Genomic DNA, 18993 nt, shown 5'->3' with positions numbered 1-18993 from the left:
GGAACCAGACCTGTGTGGAATGACCTGCTTTCAATACAATTTGTAACCCTCATTTACTTAAGTGTTTCCTTTATTTTTCGCAGGTCCTGTAGCTTGGTAATTATCTTTTGGATAGTGAGAGTCTGATTTCAACAATTTAGAATATATTGTACATCACGGTTTACGTGATAGCCACTGTAGTTTATGTACTGTAAGGGTTAGTTTGTTTTATTTAACTGCAGAAACCACCCATCTGTGACTTTGTGTAACATCCGCAGTTCACTCATCCTTTAATCTCCTTTCATTTTCTATCTCCATCCCTCCATCTTCCAGCTCGGTTTTTAAATACCTTACCTAGAGTTGTTCCAATTAACAAAATAGTTTTAAGGCTTTTTTGAGGCTTTTTTCTCTCTCATAATCAGCTTTAGTAATGACTTTTGGATTATTTAATGTTGAAACCCAATCCCCCTTTCTAATTTACCTTAACGTATCGATTGGTGACCACCGCTGAATACCTGAAGACGTCCTACTGTGTTCAGTCTTTACTATCTCTTTTCCTGTCTCGCCATTCATTTTCCGATGACGTTCAACACACAGACAATAACACAAAAAAAAATAAAAATAAACAAAGTTTTCTTGTTTAAGTTCTGCCATTAGCTGTCAACAAAAAATGTTCAATGTCAGTGAACATCGCTGTGGGTATAATCGATAAGTTTAAGGATATGCTGTGTAACCATGGAGATAAGCTTGATGCAGAGAGACAGGTAGTTTGTTATGAATGTTCAACTGAAAAGCATTGACATAACAATCTCCATTATTCTGAGAAAAGGTATGTTCAAAAACCATGCATTAGTTCAAAACTAACCTTTTGAATCTCCCATCTTATCAACAGTAAATAGGTCTTATGTCAAAGGTAATATCTAGAATTCATGTTATGTCTGAGTTGTAAAGTTGTAATCGAAAGTTTACGTACACTTAGGTTGGGGTCATTAAAACTCGTTTTTCAACCACTCCCCAAATTTCTTGTTAACAAACTATAGTTTTGGCAAGTCAGTTAGGACTTCTACTTTGTGAATGACACAAGTAATTTTTCCAACAATTGTTTACAGACATATTATTTCACTTATAATTCACTGTATCACAATTCCAGTGGGTCAGAAGTTTACATACTAAGTTGACTGTGCCTTTAAACATCTTGGAAAATTCCAGAAAATGATGGCTTTAGAAGCTTCTGATAAGCTAATTGGAGGTGTACATGTGGATGTATTTCAAGCCATACCTTCAAACTCAGTGCCTCTTTGCTTGACATCATGGGAAAATCAAAATAAATCAGGGAAGACATCAGAAAAATAACCTCCATAAGTCTGGTTCATCCTTGCAATCCTTGCCATTTCCAAATGCCTGAAGGTGCCACGTTCATCTGTACAAGCAATAGTATGCAAGTATAAACACCATGGGACCACGCAGCCATCATACCGCTCAGGAAGGAGACGCGCTGTCTCCTAGAGATGAACGTACTATGGTGCAAAAAGTGTAAATTAATCCCAGAACAACAGCAAAGGACCTTGTGAAGATGCTGGAGGAAACAGGTACAAAAGTATCTATATTCACAGTAAAACAAGTCCGATATTGACATAACCTGAAAGGCCACTCTGCAAGGAAGAAGCCACTGCCCCAAAACCTCCATAAAAAAAGCCAGACTACGGTTTGCAACTGCACATGGGGACAAAGATCGTAGTTTTTGGAGAAATGTCTTCTGGTCTGATGAAACATAATGCCCATCATTATGTTTGGAGGAAAAAGGGGGCGGTGGCATGCAAGCCGAAGAACACCATCCCAACTGTGAAGCACGGGGGTAGCAGCATCACATTGTGGGGGTGCTTTGCTGCAGGAGGGACTGGTGCACTTCACAAAATAGATGGCATCATGAGGGAGGACAATTATGTGGATATATTGAAGCAACATCTCAAGACATCCGTCAGGAAGATAAAGCTTGGTCGCAAATGGGTCTTCCCAATGTACAATGACCCCAAGCATACTTCCAAAGTTGTGACAAAATGGCTTAAGGATAACAAAGTCAAGGTATTGGAGTGGCCATCACAAAGCCCTGACCTCAAACCTATAGAAAATGTGTGGGTAGAACATAAAACGTGTGTGCGAGCAAGGAGGCCTACAAACCTGACTCAGTTACACCAGCTCTGTCAGGAGGAATGGGCCAAAATTCACCCAACTTATTCTGGGAAGCTTGGGTCAAAACGTTTGACCCAAGTTGAACAATTTAAAGGCAATGCTACCAAATACTAATTGAGTGTATGTAAACTTCTGACACTGGAAATGTGATGAAAGAAATAAAAGCTGAAAGAAATAATTGTCTCTACTATTATTCTGACATTTCAAAAAATAAAGTGGTGATCCTAACTGACCTAAGACAGGGAATTTTTACTGGGATTAAATGTCAGGAATTGCGAAAAACTGAGTTTAAATATATTTGGCTAATGTGTTCGTATACCTCCGACTTCAACTGTGTATTATTATCAGAGGTCTTTTATGTTGTCCTTATCCTTGAAAGCAACCTGTGTGTCATTGCCCTACACTCTCAATCATGTCAAAGTTTGAATCCTGCTCTGAAGATTACACTGGAAAAACCTTCCCTTGGGTACAGTTTATCTCCCATAAGTCTTCTTACAAGAGGACAAATAAGGAAACAGATCAAACGGATACATAGATGTTGCCATTGGCACAAAGCAAGTAACAGCATATAGAGAAGGGGAAAAACAAACAAAAAACATATTTATTGCTATGGCAATTAGCGGGTAGAGCATGTTTGATCAGTTCTAGCAATTACGCTGTGTAATTGTGTTTACGGTCAGAATTGCTTGTTTATTTAGAGTAATTTTTTGGTCTTTTTTTTTGTCAAATCATTTGATATGTAATCTAGCACTCAACTAGAAGGTGGTTTATAATATCTTCCTCAAATGAATTGAATTGTCTTATCGAACTACGATGACAATGGATTTGATCAACTGCAGATGTAGACCAATATAGCCTATAGGGCTCTACAACAATGTGCTAAAACACAATAGTGGATTCATTACTGAATAGGGAGGGGAGGCAATGCATCATCACTTACCCTCTGTATTCGATAATTATGTAAAGTGCACACAGTCAACATGTTTACACACACCATGGGTATCTATATCACCAGTGAATCCAGTATCCTCGATTCAATGCACAGGCACACAAAGGAATGAGTGAATATGTGAATGCTGCTCCCAGGTCTAAATAACGTTAGACATGTGGAGCATGATATTCCTTTATCTATTTCACTTTTCCTCTGTTTCTCTGTTTCTCTGTTTCTCTGTTTCTCTTTCTCTCTCTCTCTCTCTCTCTCTCTCTCTCTCTCTCTCTCTCTCTCCCTTTCTCTCGCTCTCTCTCTCTCTCTCTCCCTCCCTCCCTCTCTCTGCGTTATTCCTTCTCCTTATGTCTCTCCCTATCTTTGTCTGTGTGTGGCTTTCTCTCGGCCTCTCTCTCTCTCCCTTTGTCCTTGTCATCTCACAAGGAGACAGTGACAATGAGTGCTCTCGTCCTTGGGAGCTGAGGCTTCACTATTGACTGGCATGATGAGCTGCTTGTTTCCTTGCTCCTTCCACACGATCTCCGTAATCCCTGTGTCTTAGCCGCCAACACGACACACGTCAGGAAACCATGGGGGGATTTTGAGGGGGGTGTCTGACTGTCGACACTCATTATATCAGACCTTGGAGGAGAAAAAGGGAGCAGGGCGTGCCAAGATACACACACATAAACACACACACAGTCTTGTATAACTAACACAATCCAGTCCCATTCAAAGTCCTATTTTCCCTAACCTCTAATCCTGACTCTTACCCTAACCCCAAAACCGAACCTTAACCCTAACCCTAGCTCTTTACCCTAACCTTAAAACGAACCCTAGTTCCTAACCCTAAACCTAATTCTAACTTTAACACCAATTCTAACCTTAACCCTAAACCCCCTAGAAATAGCATTTGACCTTGTGGAGACTAACAAAATGTTGGTAAAATATGTGTTTGTTTACTATTCTAGTGGGGACTTATGGTATAGTATAGTAAAACAAATAAACAAATATAGTTAAACACACACTTACAAATATACACACACACGCACACACACTTTCAAATACACATATGTCGGAAAAGTCAGATACATGCACAGTTTCACATTCACGCACAGTCACACACACAAACACACACACATGGATGCATAAACACACACACATACACACACACACACACACACTCTAAGATGAGGTCTGTCATGCATGCGCCACAGGCCCGGGGTGAGAGAACCTTTGTGGGCTCCAAAGGTTGCGTGGTAGTGTCTCCTTCCCCCTCTCTTTCACCTGGCGTCAGAACATTTTGTGCGAGCGGAGAGCCCCCTACTGTTTTCTCTGTTTTCTCCTCAAGCTCCTTCCCTGACAGTTCGGTGACATTTAAGCCAGTGAAGAGGGCAGAGGGTGATATCTGTCGTCTCTCTCCTCTCTCTCTCTCCTGCTTGAGAGACTGGTTCACTATAGTGTCACCCTCTTATGTTATGGTTCCCCGCCATCTTTGTAAGGTAAAGACTTAAAAAGACTGACGATACACTGCACACTCTAGATGCAAAATACACTCTTAGGTCATCGACCTTAGTCAGGCATAAAAACAAGACAAGCTTGAAGCAATATATAGAGTCTCAACACAACACACTCACATGCAGTGAACCTCTATATGAAAACACAAATAATTGATGTGGAATAACAAAGATATTCTATAAATATTATTTCCAAAGAGAATGTCTGGTCTTACTGCAGTGGAATGCACCATCCTGTTACTGTACTGTACTGTGTGTGTGATGCAGTGTTATCTTTATTATGTATAATGTTGATTGATGTATTATTGAAATGTGCCATCGCATGTCTCCTTTCAATATTTGTGTTGATGCAAAGATGGCCACATAAGAATGAAATATGTTTGTGCTTTTCAATTGCATTGTTTATTCCATTTCCTATGAAACTATACATTTGATGACGGGATCCTCCACTACTGAGCATTTGGAGAAGTATTGTGGCGTCAGGAACTGAATTTTAACTGCCTGTGTGTGTGTGTGCGCATGTGTGTGCCTGTGTGTGTGTGTGTGTGTGTGTGCGTGTGTGTGTGCGCGTGTGTGTGTGTGTGTGCATGCGCGTGTGTGCGTGTGTGTGTGTGTGTGTGTGTGTGTGCGCGCGTGTGTGTGTGTGTGCGCGCGTGTGTGTGTGCGCATGTGTGTGCCTGCGTGTGTGTGCCTGGATCCTCATGCCTGTGTGTGTCTTCCCTTTCCCTCTCCAGGAGGCGGTGAAAGAGAACCACAAGAAGAGGGAGATGGAGGAGAAGATCAAGAGAGCCAGACTGGCCAAGGAGAAAGCAGAGCGCGAGAAGCAGGAGCGCCAGCAAAAGAAGAAGCAGCTGATTGACATGAACAAAGGTACGCCACTTCTTCTGTCACTTCTAGAGAGAGAGAGAGAGTTTAAGAGTGTGTGCGTGTGCACGTGCGTGCGTGTGTGTGTGTTGAGGGGGGAGGGGTCTGTGTGTATGGGTGGGAGGCTGTGTTGGTGTGTTTATGTGTTTGTGTGTGTTTGAGAGTGTCTGAGAGAGAGGTGTGTTGAGGGGTGCATAGCTTGAGTAAGGGATGCAGCACTGAATGGTACTTTACACTGAGCTGAACTCTGCAGGGGGGAGGAGAGGCATCTTTATCACTGAGAAGAAATCACACACTTTGCACACTCAGATCTACAAAAAACACACCATAATGTTAGCATGTGTTTTATCCTGTCTCTATTTAATAGTGAACAACAGTTTGGTATAGTATCCATATTCATATGTTTTGTTCAATATTCATATATGTATTATTGATATCGTTCTGATGATGATTGCTAATAATGATACAACGGGTGGTTCTAATCCTGAATGCTGATTCGTTAAAACCGCATTCCAGCCGGTGTCTATTCCACAAGTTACCACCGGCTAAAGCTCTGACTTTGAAATGCCTATTTACTCTGTTCCATCTGACTGCGCAATCCACTGTCTCATCAGCTCAGCCAGACAATTTTATAAATTTGATCTCCACTATAAAAAGCATCTAGACATTATCTGACATTTCTTTTAGACTAACATTTAGTTTTTAACAGCAGAGTTTCTTATAAACCTTGCTGTCTCTCTATAACATTTGCAACATTATTTCAATATTCAAATTCGATCTCCGACCGTCCCATAGTAATGGATGTGTCTTGAGTTGGGATGAGAAAATAAGCAGCGTTTCTCAGCCAGTCGATTACATGAATCAGCTGGCATCATTTTTATGGATATATACAAAGAAATGTAAAAGGTAAAACGAAACGAAGTGCAGCTAGTTTGCCGTCTTTCCAACTTCAATTTGAAGTGATTGTGTCCTGACGAGATATTACATTTTCTATGCCAGGCGAAATCGCGCCTCATTAGCTCGTTGTTATGGATGTATCCAAATAAATGTCACTAGAAAAACAGCTTAAACAATTGCCAATGCAGCTACTGTTGTTATTCTGGCTGCACTATTTGACGCGACTGTAAGTTAGTCGTAGTTGGCTAGCTAGAACGAATGACTGGGTTGCATCCATAGATACAGAACAAAAAGACTGAACGACTGTGTCATGTCTCTGGCAACCGAACCGATAGAACCCTAGATTTGTGTGGGGACTATATCTTGTGGAAGGATGAAATAGTATGAATAAATTAATCAAAATAACTTTTTTAATGAAAATATGCCAATCATTATTTGAATATGTTGGTAACCCGTTATATTAAAGAGATAATGTCGAGAAGCCGGTGTTTGGAAGATATATTGGCACGGGTGTTGTTCGAGACGAACCGTGCCAATATCCTCCAAACTCCAAACAATGTATCAATATTATCTAATATTAGTCATAGGAGTAGGCTAATAGTCACAGTAGTATTACTACAGTGTTAGACTTTGTCGTACATAAGAGTATGTATTCAAATAGCTACTTAAAAGTCATATATTTGAACCTAGGTATTGTATTAGAAGACAGTACTTATAGTTATCCTCCATAGTAGTTGTAGTCAGTATAGTAGCAGTAGTAGCAATAGAAATAGTGACAGTGACAACAAAGCCTAGCAGTTCCATTGTGAATCCCTATTATGTCCCTGTGTTCGTCACTGTGTTGGCTGTTGGGTGTAGCCCAGCTCAGCTCTGCGGGGTGACAAGCAGAGAGCAGGCTGTTGGCCTCCAGTGTCATGGTGGATGTAGGTCACATGTAAAGATGGGATATCAGGTCCGCTGGCTTTGTAGAGCAGACAGTTAATAGGGCTGGCACATCACACAGAATAACACCGCCCTTTTTTTGCTATTAAAACATTTCAAGGTGCAAAAGGCAGAAATCGCTCCGCCATTTCCTGGTTTCTAAAATTAGAAATAGTTGTCTAATTTCAGTGTGTGTGATGAAACAAGCAGTGCAGAGAATCATTGCACCATGTTAACCACTGTGAAATACTGTATCTTCACAATAACCAAAAATGTAGTTTTTTTAGCTGTTTGAAGCTGGTGTACAAAACTGAAAGTAAAAGATGCAAAAACTAAACTTAAGAATGCTAAGCATGGAAATAGCACAGATAGCCCTTCTTCGACTTGCTTTCAATGAGAATGACAGATTTATAACTCACATTTCTATGTGCATTTAGTCGGGTCGCCCAAAAAGTTACATATTGCAGCTGTAACAAACCTGGATGACTAAAATGGAGTTGCAATTATTACTTTTTTAACCATAGACGTGTAAGAGAAATGAGTGGGAAATAATTGCAAAAATGTTCACAACATTAAAACTTAATTTATTACAGTTAACAGTAAGTTTTAGAGAGATTTGTAGGAAATTATTTTTGCCAACTTCCTGGTTTCGATTTGGACATTTTGACTCTGTCCCAGCCAGGTCATTTATACAGTAGTTTATCGTTTTGAACGACTGCCTTTATCTTTCTCATAAACAAAGTAATGGTGGTGAAAACGCTATTGATTATTTCAGACAGCACAGTTATTCAGACATGGCAAAATAGCAATAGAGATCCGTGAATCTCAGTTCCCTATTACTGAGATGACATTGAGACAGGCAGAATGTTGTGCCTAGAGGCCTTTGGGGGGCTGGGAACCAGTCAGTGTGGTCTCTTTTTGTTATTTTCTGACAAACACACTGGGATTTTTTACAATCCACCAGTTTCAAATGTCACAGCTAGCCGAGGACCTTTCTGTAGCTCTGCCGCATTCAGCAATGTGACAAGCCGCTCCAAGTCACTCTCCATCACACACTGCTGCTGTTACTCTCTGTGAGATAATTGATGCATGCAAGTATTTCAAACGGTGACCTCTTTGAAAGCTTCACTTTTAATAATCCAGAATCGCTGTCTTCTGAAGATGCCTTGGAAGCATGTCTCTCTCTCTCTCTCTCTCTCTACTCTCTCACTTTCTCTCTCTCTCTCTCTCTCTCTCTCTCTCTCTCTCTCTCTCTCTGTGTTCCTCTCGGTTTATCTTGGTCTTCCTCCCACCACCCCTCTCCCTATCCCTCCCCCTCTATTTCTAAGCAGATAGAGGGAAACAGGTATGATATTAAAGATTTCTGCCCGAGCAGATTTTGATATCTGTTTCTGTCGGAAGACATAATACGTTGGGGAATTAAGAAAACATGACAAGGACACGGACAGGTAGCCTGGAGCCTAGGAGATAGCATGGATACTCTGCCATCCCCGTTACCCAGACTCCTGGTCTCTCTCGACTTAGTGTCTGATCATCCAGACGTTGTAATTCTGAATCCCGAGCCTTTCATGTTTCAAGGACGACGATACCTAGCAGCTTGATATCGTAGGCGGTTGGTGGTTCTGAAACCAATAAGCCAATACGATTAAATCAAAGTCGATTCGTCCCTCTTAGATCGTTTTTTCCGGCACATTCTGTACCCTAACTAGGTCCTTTTAGTGAAGAACTGGAAGGGGAATGACAGTTGGATGATTTTTTATTTTCTTATCCTGTCTAAATGGGCCTGCAAATGGTGAACTTGCTGTAATTCAGCTTAAAAGGGGGTACAAGGTTATGTTTTCTATTTAGTACTCTGTTCAGAACACAGATGTCAGTCTATCTAGTGTTTTTTCCATTGTATCCGTTATTATTTTATTCTACCCTGCTAGAGAGTAGCGTAATTAAATTGTTGCCAGCAGCACAGTTACAGTCACCAACGCTCTAGATAACATGAAAATAGCCTAACCACCTCTGCTAGGGCGAGTAAAATGGTCAGAGTTTGGGTGGGGGCTAAAGCTTAAGAGGGTGTGAATGATTCTGAATGGGTACAGACAAAGAAGAGCTCTCCAGTAGGTACCAAAAGGTTCTACGGTAATTTTCTCAAAAGTGAGGTTACAAGTTGATCAACTTTCAAAGCATAATTACTTTCCCATTGTTCCTCAAATGCAGTGTATGATATACAATTTTGTAGCTCTGTGTATCTGTTTTTATCCAATGTAAAAAAACACAATTTCAAATTTTGCTACATAAGACCCAATCAAGGCAGTCAGTCAAAAATAGATCTCTTGGCTTGATGTAACATACATTTTCTTGGAAATTAATGCAAAGACCAACTGAAGGCAATAAACAACTTTTCTGGTACAAAACGGCCTATGTGGCATCGATATTAGTCAGAAAAATGTATGTGGGTGTCTAAATTGACTACAAAGTGTAAATAGGATCATGTTTGTCATCAAGTCAGTCTCATCCAAAAAGGAGATTTGCGAGATAATTAGGGGGAAAAAATGGAGTGGAATGAAGGGTAACGTAACAGTTTTCCATGAGTTGCCCATAACCTGCAGCACCCAAGTAATCAATTCGGGGCGCAGCTGCACGTGAACCAATCAGAATTCCCATGGTGAATTTGGTTTGACATTCAACATCCCTATAGGGCTAGTTACGGACCATCAGTAAATGTACATGAGACAATATTTTTAAATATCAGTAGCTCCAAATTTCAATGACTTAACCTCTATCCAACTATAAATTGTAGAAATTAAATGAGCTTTTAATGAGACCACTGTCCCATTTTCATCGTCTAATTTAATGATGGTCCCTAACTAGCGCCTAGAGGCTGGTTATCCAAAGTTAAACTAACTTTTCCACAGTCGCACACTGGCCGGCTGAAGCTAATTGGTGAAAGAAGTTGGCTAGCTTGCTAGCTAGTCTAGACTACTTCCAGACACAAGAGACATCCATATCAAAGCACGCCTTCAAGACCCACATTTTGTTCACAGTCACATTTCCTAATGAGGAGAAATGAAACTGAGGCTGAATCTGGAAGTTCAGCCCCCCTTCAAAACTAGGCTCCCCTATCCCAGAATATATGTATCTCTGGTTACAATGCTTGCTTCAATATAATACATTTATAACGAATGTACACTATCATCACCTTCGGTGTATCCAAATATCTTCTCACAGCCAGCTAATATGTCCAATATTTTCCTGGAATGATGTACAGGTAACAACCAAAATAAAGGAAACACCAACATATAGTGTCTTAATAGGATGTTGGGCTAACCTGAGCCGCCAGAACAGCTTCAATGCTCCTAGATTCGAAAAGTGTCTGGAACGTTATTGGAGGGATGCACAATTTTTTTTCATGAGAAATTCCGTAATTTAGTGTTTTGTTGGTGGTGGTGGAAAACGCCGTTTCAGGCTCTGCTCCAGAATCTCCCGTAAGTGTTCAGTTGGGTTGAGATCTAGTGAATGAGACACACACACACATACCCTATGCCCCTTTGAGACCCCTCTTTCAAAGACAATGAGATATCTTATTCTAGCCATGGTAGCCAGAATATTGGGAAACTGGGCATTTTTATACATGACCCTAAGCATGATATAATGTTAATGGCTTAATTAACTGAACAACAGCTGTGTGCATGCACCTGCTTTCAATAGATGTTGTATTCCTCATTTACTCAAGTGTTTCCTTTATTTTGTTAGTTACCTGTGCATTTAAATGTGACTTTTCTACGGTTTCATACATTAATTAATTCCAACGTGTGAGGTCTGTTTGATGGATCATACTATGGTGTTTAATGCAATTTCAAGGGGCTATTTTGGTAAAGAGATAGATTTTAAGTCATTTAGCAAATTGATAACTAATCCGCTTCACATGCAAATGATTAACAATGAAATGCATATTTAATGAGAATTTAATTCATTTAGCTTTAAGAGGATGGCGTTGGGTGGTGGTGGTCGGGTGGGGGGGAGGGGCTGATGGACAAATGCTTTTAGGAAATGGCACACAAAAAAGTCCCCTCCATTGCCCAGGAGTGAAACTTGAGAATGTACTCTTTTCAGTCAGCGAGTACTTCCTTGAACGCCTGTTATTGATGCCCTTGACAAGGGTCGGGCTAAATCAGTTTTCGTTGTGAAGTATTGGAAATACTAATATGGGAAATTGCTTATGAAATCATTACGTACTTCTCTCCATTTGTTTTAATTTCCCCTAAGTGGATTACCATATTCTCTTGGACTGACCAGATGTTCAGTATTAACCCAAATTGCTTTACCTCGGCTACAAGTGAACAGGCGAGCCAACGCTGCTGTAAAATACCGCCTAAATCCACCCTAATCCTTCCGTCTCTAATGAGATATTTCATCCCAACAGGGTATTTATTATGCTTGCAGATATGAAACAATGTCACAGAGAGTGTGTCGACAGCCGGGAGAGGGAGGGAGGGATAACTATAGGAAGACTGGATTTGACATTCTAATGGGGGAAAACATCCTTAGTTTACTAGTTGACGTCATTGATGTTTCAGCCATCAGAGGGAGTAGGGGGGTGGACAAGTGGGCACTGGTGCCACCCATGGCCGGCTGGCATCAGACAGGGTCAGTGCCCAGGTCTCAGTCAGTGTCGCTGCCCGCACGTGGACAGCGTCCCCACAGTCAAATCCACTTAGGTCTGAATGGGGCCTGAAAGCAAGTATTACGCTGATTTGAGCACAATGTGACATGGCATAGGGGACACATTGGAACAATTCAACAACAAGTTAAAAGTCCTTTGAACATTTCTTATAGTAATAATCCAGGTAAGTTAGAACAACACGGTAAATACAAAGTCAAGTGTATTTAAAGTGCATTTCACATGAATCACAACACACTCTATCATTAAAAATGATTCATTAAAATAATTACTAAGTTCATTTGATGTTTTCGTTCACCTGTTTGGTTTGGTCTGTTTTTTAGAGCCTATATAGTATTATGACAACGGGCATAAGGGGCTTTATTGTTGGTAAAAAGATAAACAGTACATCATTTTGAAGACGTATGAGGTGAATTATTGAATTTAAGATTCTGAGCTGAAAAGCTGTCTGGTTGCGACTTGCTACGATAACAATGGCTGTGCATTGTGTCCTGTATTACATAGACCCATTTGTGCCTAGCTTCCTAACGCACAGTAATTGTTAACCCGTTTACCTGTTGTAATACTTGTATTCTTTATGGAATATTTGTAAATTACAAAACCAATAGTTCCCAAACTATTCCAGCAATCTTATAAAGTACTCATATAGTTGGAGGCTCACAGATGCTTTTTTCCTAATTCACTTTTACCTGCATGTGATCATTCTTCACAGTGCGAATTAAAATCTGCAGATCCACTCCAATCCATTTTTCCAGCAGCTTGCAGGCACTGACAGAATTCAGTTTCATACAATTCTCTGCTATGGGGGAATATTATCAACAATCGAGACGGGGGCTTTGGCCTTTAGCTAAGTTGGTGTAGGCTATTCACTGACATCAATGTTTACTGTGTGAAAACTCAAGTTATGTCGAATCAAACCACTCTGATTCAGAGTTCAAAATAAGATGAACGACTGCTCGCCTTGAAATAAAAGCACACCATTTCATTAAAATTGCTCTGAGACGATTACTAAAAACAAGGCAGCAACCTTCCTAATCTCTCTAACTGGTGCGGACACAACCTTAACATATTGTCATGGACTAAATAAGTGTGAAAATAAGGAGGTCTTTTCACAGGTTATCCATAAAGCCGATTATATAATTAGCTTTTCATTTGTCTTGCGCCTTTTATTATTAAAAGGCACTCTTCAAGAGTGACTGAGTGCAACCGTTTAAAAAGCATCCATTTGACTGATGATCTACAACTCTTGCCCAGTTCACCAGGCCTATTAGAATAAGGTTGGCATGCCTTATGGCTTTCAGAGAGAGAACAACGTTGACAATGATGGCCTCTAACACCTATTCATGTATTCTCCCTGTCGGCTTTGCAACTTGAAGAGACTACATATCTCCTTGAAAAACGAAGGGAAAAAAACTAGTGGGTGTCACGCTTTTCACATAAAGTACACGCAAGCGGGTATTACAATAGAAGGGTATGGAAAAGACAGCAAAGAACCACCAGTGGCTTTGGTAGGCATTTTTATCAATGTATACATCCTGTTTATCCACATTTTACAATACAGTAGTATACCTCAACCATGTCATTCTCAATCTCTATACCTAGCTAACAAGGTCAGGCATCTTAAATGCAGATTGTGCATATATGCCGATCTCCATCAGAAATGTGTGCGCAATGCATGCCATGCTCGGGGGAGCCTGAGATGTTTTTGCCGTTGCCTGGGGCCAACGGTAACTGGGGTGACAGGGGCAGTATGAAGGGGACGGAGATTGATGGTGGTGTTTGACAGTGACAGCCAGCACACGTATGGGCCGGAGAGAGCGTGCCTGTGTGTGTGGGGGAGGTGTGTGTGTGCGCCTGTGCGTGCGTGCGTGCGTGCGTGTGCGTGTGTGTGTACCTGCGTGGGGACTTTGTCAGGCAGGTGATTATAGAGGCGATGACAGGAGGCTGACGCTGAGAAAAGGTTGTGTCCTCGTGGTCGCACGATGTCCCCATAATGTTCTTCTCTGTATAAAAGGGCAGGGGACAACATTGTCACAGGATGATCTTAGAGATATAGTATATATTACAGCTGGAAGATGAGACCTATGGGGAAAAGGAGTGTTTTTGCAGAGACTGTGGTTTTGCTCCAATAAAATTCCACTCCACAATTGCGTACCCAATGCATTGACTCACACTACTGTAAGCAGTAGGCTAGTGTGCATATTGGAACAGACATCATAGTATTCCTTTAGCTTAGCTTTTAAATGAGTCTAGTATTAGTGGGATAATATTGATCTTCATGTTTGATACAGACGCTGGTGAGTAAGGACAGATTCATCGACATGATTAGGATGTTTGGTGTCGTGCCCTGACATTCCCGCTTCTGCATGTTTATTCCATGAGCTAATTTTCTTTTCAGATTATCTTGATGGCTTGTGTGTCTGTGTGTGTGTGCATGTCTCGGTGGTGTGTGTACGTGTGTTATTCCTCATTGGCGACATGTGTAGAAAGGATCCTCGACCACCACATCTGCATACGACGGCCACTGCTGACCTGTCACTTTTGCACGTGTTATTTACGCCGGCTGTCAGCATGGCAGCATCCTCTTTTAAATAATGCTACGTTACATTTCAATGCCGCAGGGATCCGGGGCATAGGCGCTGGTAGGAAGCAAACCAAATGAGCGCTCGGGAAAATTCCTCCTGCACGTGGTGGACGGCATTGACTGCATCCCAAATGGCAGCCTATTCCCCCATAGGGCTCTGGTAAAAAATGTGCTGTACAGGGAGTAGGGGAGTAGAGTTCCATTTAGGTTGTAGCCATTGTGAATTTGAGATTTTTGTCATTACCTTGGAAGGTGCAACAAGGGCATTGGGCTTCATCGGTTTTATCTGCTGTTGTCCATCAACTCTAATAAATAACGGCATATTAGATTGCGTTCGTATCATCTTGGAGGATCTGACGGAGGCACTGATGCACTGTGTGTGTGTGTGTGTGTGTGTGTGTGTGTGTGTGTGTGTGTGTGTGTGTGTGTGTGTGTGTGTGTGTGTGTGTGTGTGTGTGAGTGTGTGTGTGTGTGTGTGAGTGTGAGACTGTTTCTGTGTCCCAAATGGCACCCTATTCTCTATATAGGGAATAGAGTGTAATTGGGATGCACACCATCTGTCTGTATTTCTGTCTTTTAAGGTGACACAATAAGCCAGTCCCTTGTCCAGCGTTTCCCAAACTCTGGATCCCAGGGCTTCGTGTTCATTTTTGTTGTTGCCTTAACACCACATAACTGATTAAAATGATGAACGCTTGATGATTATTTGAATCAGTTGAGTAATGCTAGGGCAAAAATCTAAAGGTGCACCCCTTAGGGTCCCGAGGACTGAGTTTGGGAAACTCTGCGCTTGTCCATTTCCTACCCAGACATTGTTTTCGATGCATTTTTATCAAAATAATTTTTCGGACAATGTGCCATCCACGTTGTGAAGATCTTGGAAACCCTTCGATTATCCAACGATCATTTTTTCATCAGCAATTATTGTTACCCCAGGAAACAATTATTGTTACCCCAGTTTTTTATGTCGGCGTCTGTTGTATCAAATAGTATTTTTACATAAAAAAAATAAAAAAAGTGGTCTATGTGTGGAGAGAGAGGCCTAACTAGGAGTGGTACTTGAAGTGTATAACCACTTTAAATCTGTTTGACATCATTTGGTCTGCTTTTCCCTCAGGTCAGGAAGGCAGATCTAAATGAGAAGATACAATACATCAGTGTGTGTGTGTGTCTATGATTCCTCATTGGTGACATTTTCCCTCCAATCCTCCTTCCTTGCCTAAACGTATGAAGCCGCCTCCCTTAGGAAGAAAAAAAGGTTCAATCTCATTAAGTTGAATCTCATTCAATCCTTACATTTCCTCATGCAGTCATGGGTGGTCTGCCCGACGTCTCCCAGATCAATTCAAGAGACTTCACGATCTGGACGTCTGGAGTCACTTTACAGTCAATCAAACATAATTATACTCACTACAAAGCCCATCCAAATTGCATTGTCAAATCTGTTTACTCGCCACCAAGACGGCCGGCTGCAAAAAAACGGGATTGGGAGTCGGAGAAGATGATACCTCATCTGGGCGAAATGGAAGGCAGAGGATGTTAAGTGTGCCACTTTGAGAGAGACTGAGGACAGGGAGATGTGTTCTGGATGGATGGCAGACTGGTATGGAAGTTGTACAGATTTAATTCGTATGATTGAGAGTCCCCCTGTCTCGCAAACTCCCCTAGACCACTGGACCTCTTAGCACTTAGCACTGCTCACACTGTCGTCCTCGTCTACTGTGAGCTAGCTTAGTGGGGACCCTAAGTGAGATTTGGTTGGCCAACTCTTAATGACGAAGAGACATTTTGGGGGTTTTAAAGTTAATTTCCTGCAATCCTACACATTTTGCAATCAGGTGTAGAGAAAATGTTGCGGTTATAAAAAAAGTTTTAATTGGCTCATTCATTAATTGGCTTCCAATTGGCTCATTCATCTCCTTTCCTCTGTAACTATTACCATACTATATACTATGGTAAAATAAGGGTAAAATAAATCAAATACATTTTCTGCAATTCAAAACAATCCATCGGCTGGAGCAAAAAATTGGCAATTTCATGCAATTATTCTAATTTTGTAATGGGGCAAAGAGAAAAAATGTGCAGTTTTATAGCAAATGCCACTCAATTCTACCCATTTTGCCATGGGGAAGGTGGAGCGACATCTTTGCTGTTTGAAAGCTAATTTTCTGCAATTCTACACATTTTGCCATCACTCATATTCGAGTGAGAATGACTAACAAAATCAATGGGTGACCCCTGGATGTCAGGGCCCCTGGGCACGTGCCGTGCGTGCCTGGTCGGTATTCATGATTACTACAAGTTTAGATAGCTGGCTAGACTAACTACCGATCCATCAAAAAAATGTTGACATGGCTAATTGAATGAATGTCATTGACTTACATAAGAGAAAAACTGCTGAGGCAATCCAATTTCCAAATTGCACCTGGTGTAAGACCCCGACTGAGTTCCAAAAATAAAAATAAAAAATACTACCAAAAAAATGAAGTTGATTATGCCAGTGCTGATAATATGGTCATATAGCGTTCATCTTTATTCAAAGCAGCCTACTGAACAGAACTGCTGACATTGGCAGAGACACATATATCCAGTTAAAGTTGCCTATGCAGGAATATAACCCACAGCCCTGGTTTGGCCAGCATAATACTCTAACCCACTGATCCATTGGGACTACTCAACTACTGTATGTAGCCCTTGCCTCTGTACGGCCTTACTTGGCTCAGTGACATGGTGACTCCATGTGGTCCTCCTAAAGTGTGTCAACTCTACCTCTGTCAATTAGCCAGTCAGGCTGGCTGCCTTGTCTAGGCTGGAGCTACCCCTGTGGACTAGCATGCTGGGTCATGTTCATTAGGCACCAAACAGAAAAACAGACTGAAACAGGCAGGCACCAGCTGGCCTTGCCCAAAAGGAAATGCAAAAATGTTTTAAAGAGAGAGTTAGAGGCGGTAGTAGTAGTAGAAGTAGTAGTGGTGCCTGTCTGTCTCCTTTGTTACATGTAGCTTTACTCTTCCTCTCCCACCCCAGCCTCACATGTGGCCTCGCTGCTGCTACCGCCTACTAATCCAGATGGAGAGGGTTTACTTTTGTTTTTGTTTATTCACTTATTCATGCATTTCATATTCGGGGCATCACTGGGGCTTTCGTCTCCATGCCACAAACGCAAATCGCCACGGTGGCTAATCCACTTTCATCTCTTTCTCTCGCCACCTCTGTCTCTTTCTCATCCTTCTCTCACTGGTTCTGTGGGCCAAAACAGAGTGATGGGAGCGACCGGGGTCTTACTTTCATCTTTGTAGCACACCACCCTCTTCATCTTGTGTCAAAACCAGTAGAGACCTCACTGGGGCCCTCATCCTCATTTTGTGCCTTTGTCCTGACCCACTCCACTCCACCCTCCCCTACCCTCCTCCCCGGGCGCCCGACCCTTTGGCGCCATCCTGGGGCTTGCCAGCCTTGCACTCCTATTCCCATCGGAACAGGGGGGATGTGGGAGCATCCATAATTCTATTACGGAGGACATGAGTGGGTTTGCACATCAAGCTGTTACAGTCAAACAGTCAAGAATAATCTGCTTGTGGATCCATCTTCCTCATTAGGCAGAAGAGCCCCCCCACCACCACTCCACTGGAGAGGGTCCTATATTTTCTGCTCAAACGTAGTACAAAAAGACACAGAACAGGAAGCTAAAATGTAATCTTACCCCAGGATACTTCACCTGACTATCCCACGAAAATAAATAGAAGAGGGAGCACTCAGATGTCTGCTATGGTCTTATTTGAGGGATAAACAAACCTTTCAGCTTACGTTTCGGTGTTGCTCGGTTTGGCTCTATAGCGTGAATCAGTCATCTGTGTATGTGTGGTTGAAAGCTAGGCGAGAGGAGAGAGAGGGGTGCGGCTTGTGTCTGTCCTCCCAGCCCTCCCTCCATGGCAGTGATGTCTGACTGTTTGGCTCTATCTGGCTGGCTGACTGGGGGGGGGGGGGGGGAGAGAAAGAGAGAGAGGCACTGCCTGTACACCTGGCCATACACCTGGCCATAGTGCAAGCTTCCCTCCCTCCACACAAAAGCTTTGTTCACAGCTAATGCACCAGGTTAATTGCACAGATGACTCTGCAGCCCTTCAGATGAGCTAAAATGTGTTTAAAAACAATTCCCGGGAAGAAAATAAAACTTCTTCTACTTCTTGTTTTCCATCAAGAGAGAGAAAGGGGAGAGAGAGGAAAAGAAAGTGGGAGAAAAGCAAGGGAGAGTGCGAATGAGAGAGATAGAGAGAGAGTGAATGGCAAGGGTGATAGGGAGCGCATCTCCAGTAGGAGCAGCATCATTCTCCCTTCAGAGTGGTCTCAGCACATCAAGCACAGGGCTGCAAGCACTTATTAGAGCTCATTACAGTGCAAATGAGAGTAGGGGATCTGTCACTGGGAAAGCTGGAGCAGGGGA

General features: G+C 41.9%; 1 protein-coding gene across 7 annotated transcripts in view; it reads left to right on the top strand.

The window, feature by feature from the left end:
* Positions 1-18993, top strand: part of LOC139391116 (protein diaphanous homolog 2-like) — a 637381-nt gene that overhangs the window by 549426 nt on the left and 68962 nt on the right. For all 7 annotated transcript variants that reach the window (XM_071138654.1, XM_071138656.1, XM_071138651.1 and 4 more), the window contains one exon: positions 5346-5481. In XM_071138654.1, coding sequence (XP_070994755.1) covers positions 5346-5481 — 136 coding nt within the window. The remainder of the gene's footprint in view (positions 1-5345; positions 5482-18993) is intronic.

The sequence above is a fragment of the Oncorhynchus clarkii genome, chromosome 31 (genome assembly GCF_045791955.1).
Source record: "Oncorhynchus clarkii lewisi isolate Uvic-CL-2024 chromosome 31, UVic_Ocla_1.0, whole genome shotgun sequence".
Taxonomy (NCBI): Eukaryota; Metazoa; Chordata; class Actinopteri; order Salmoniformes; family Salmonidae; genus Oncorhynchus; species Oncorhynchus clarkii.
This window is presented reverse-complemented; position numbering and strand designations above follow the sequence as displayed.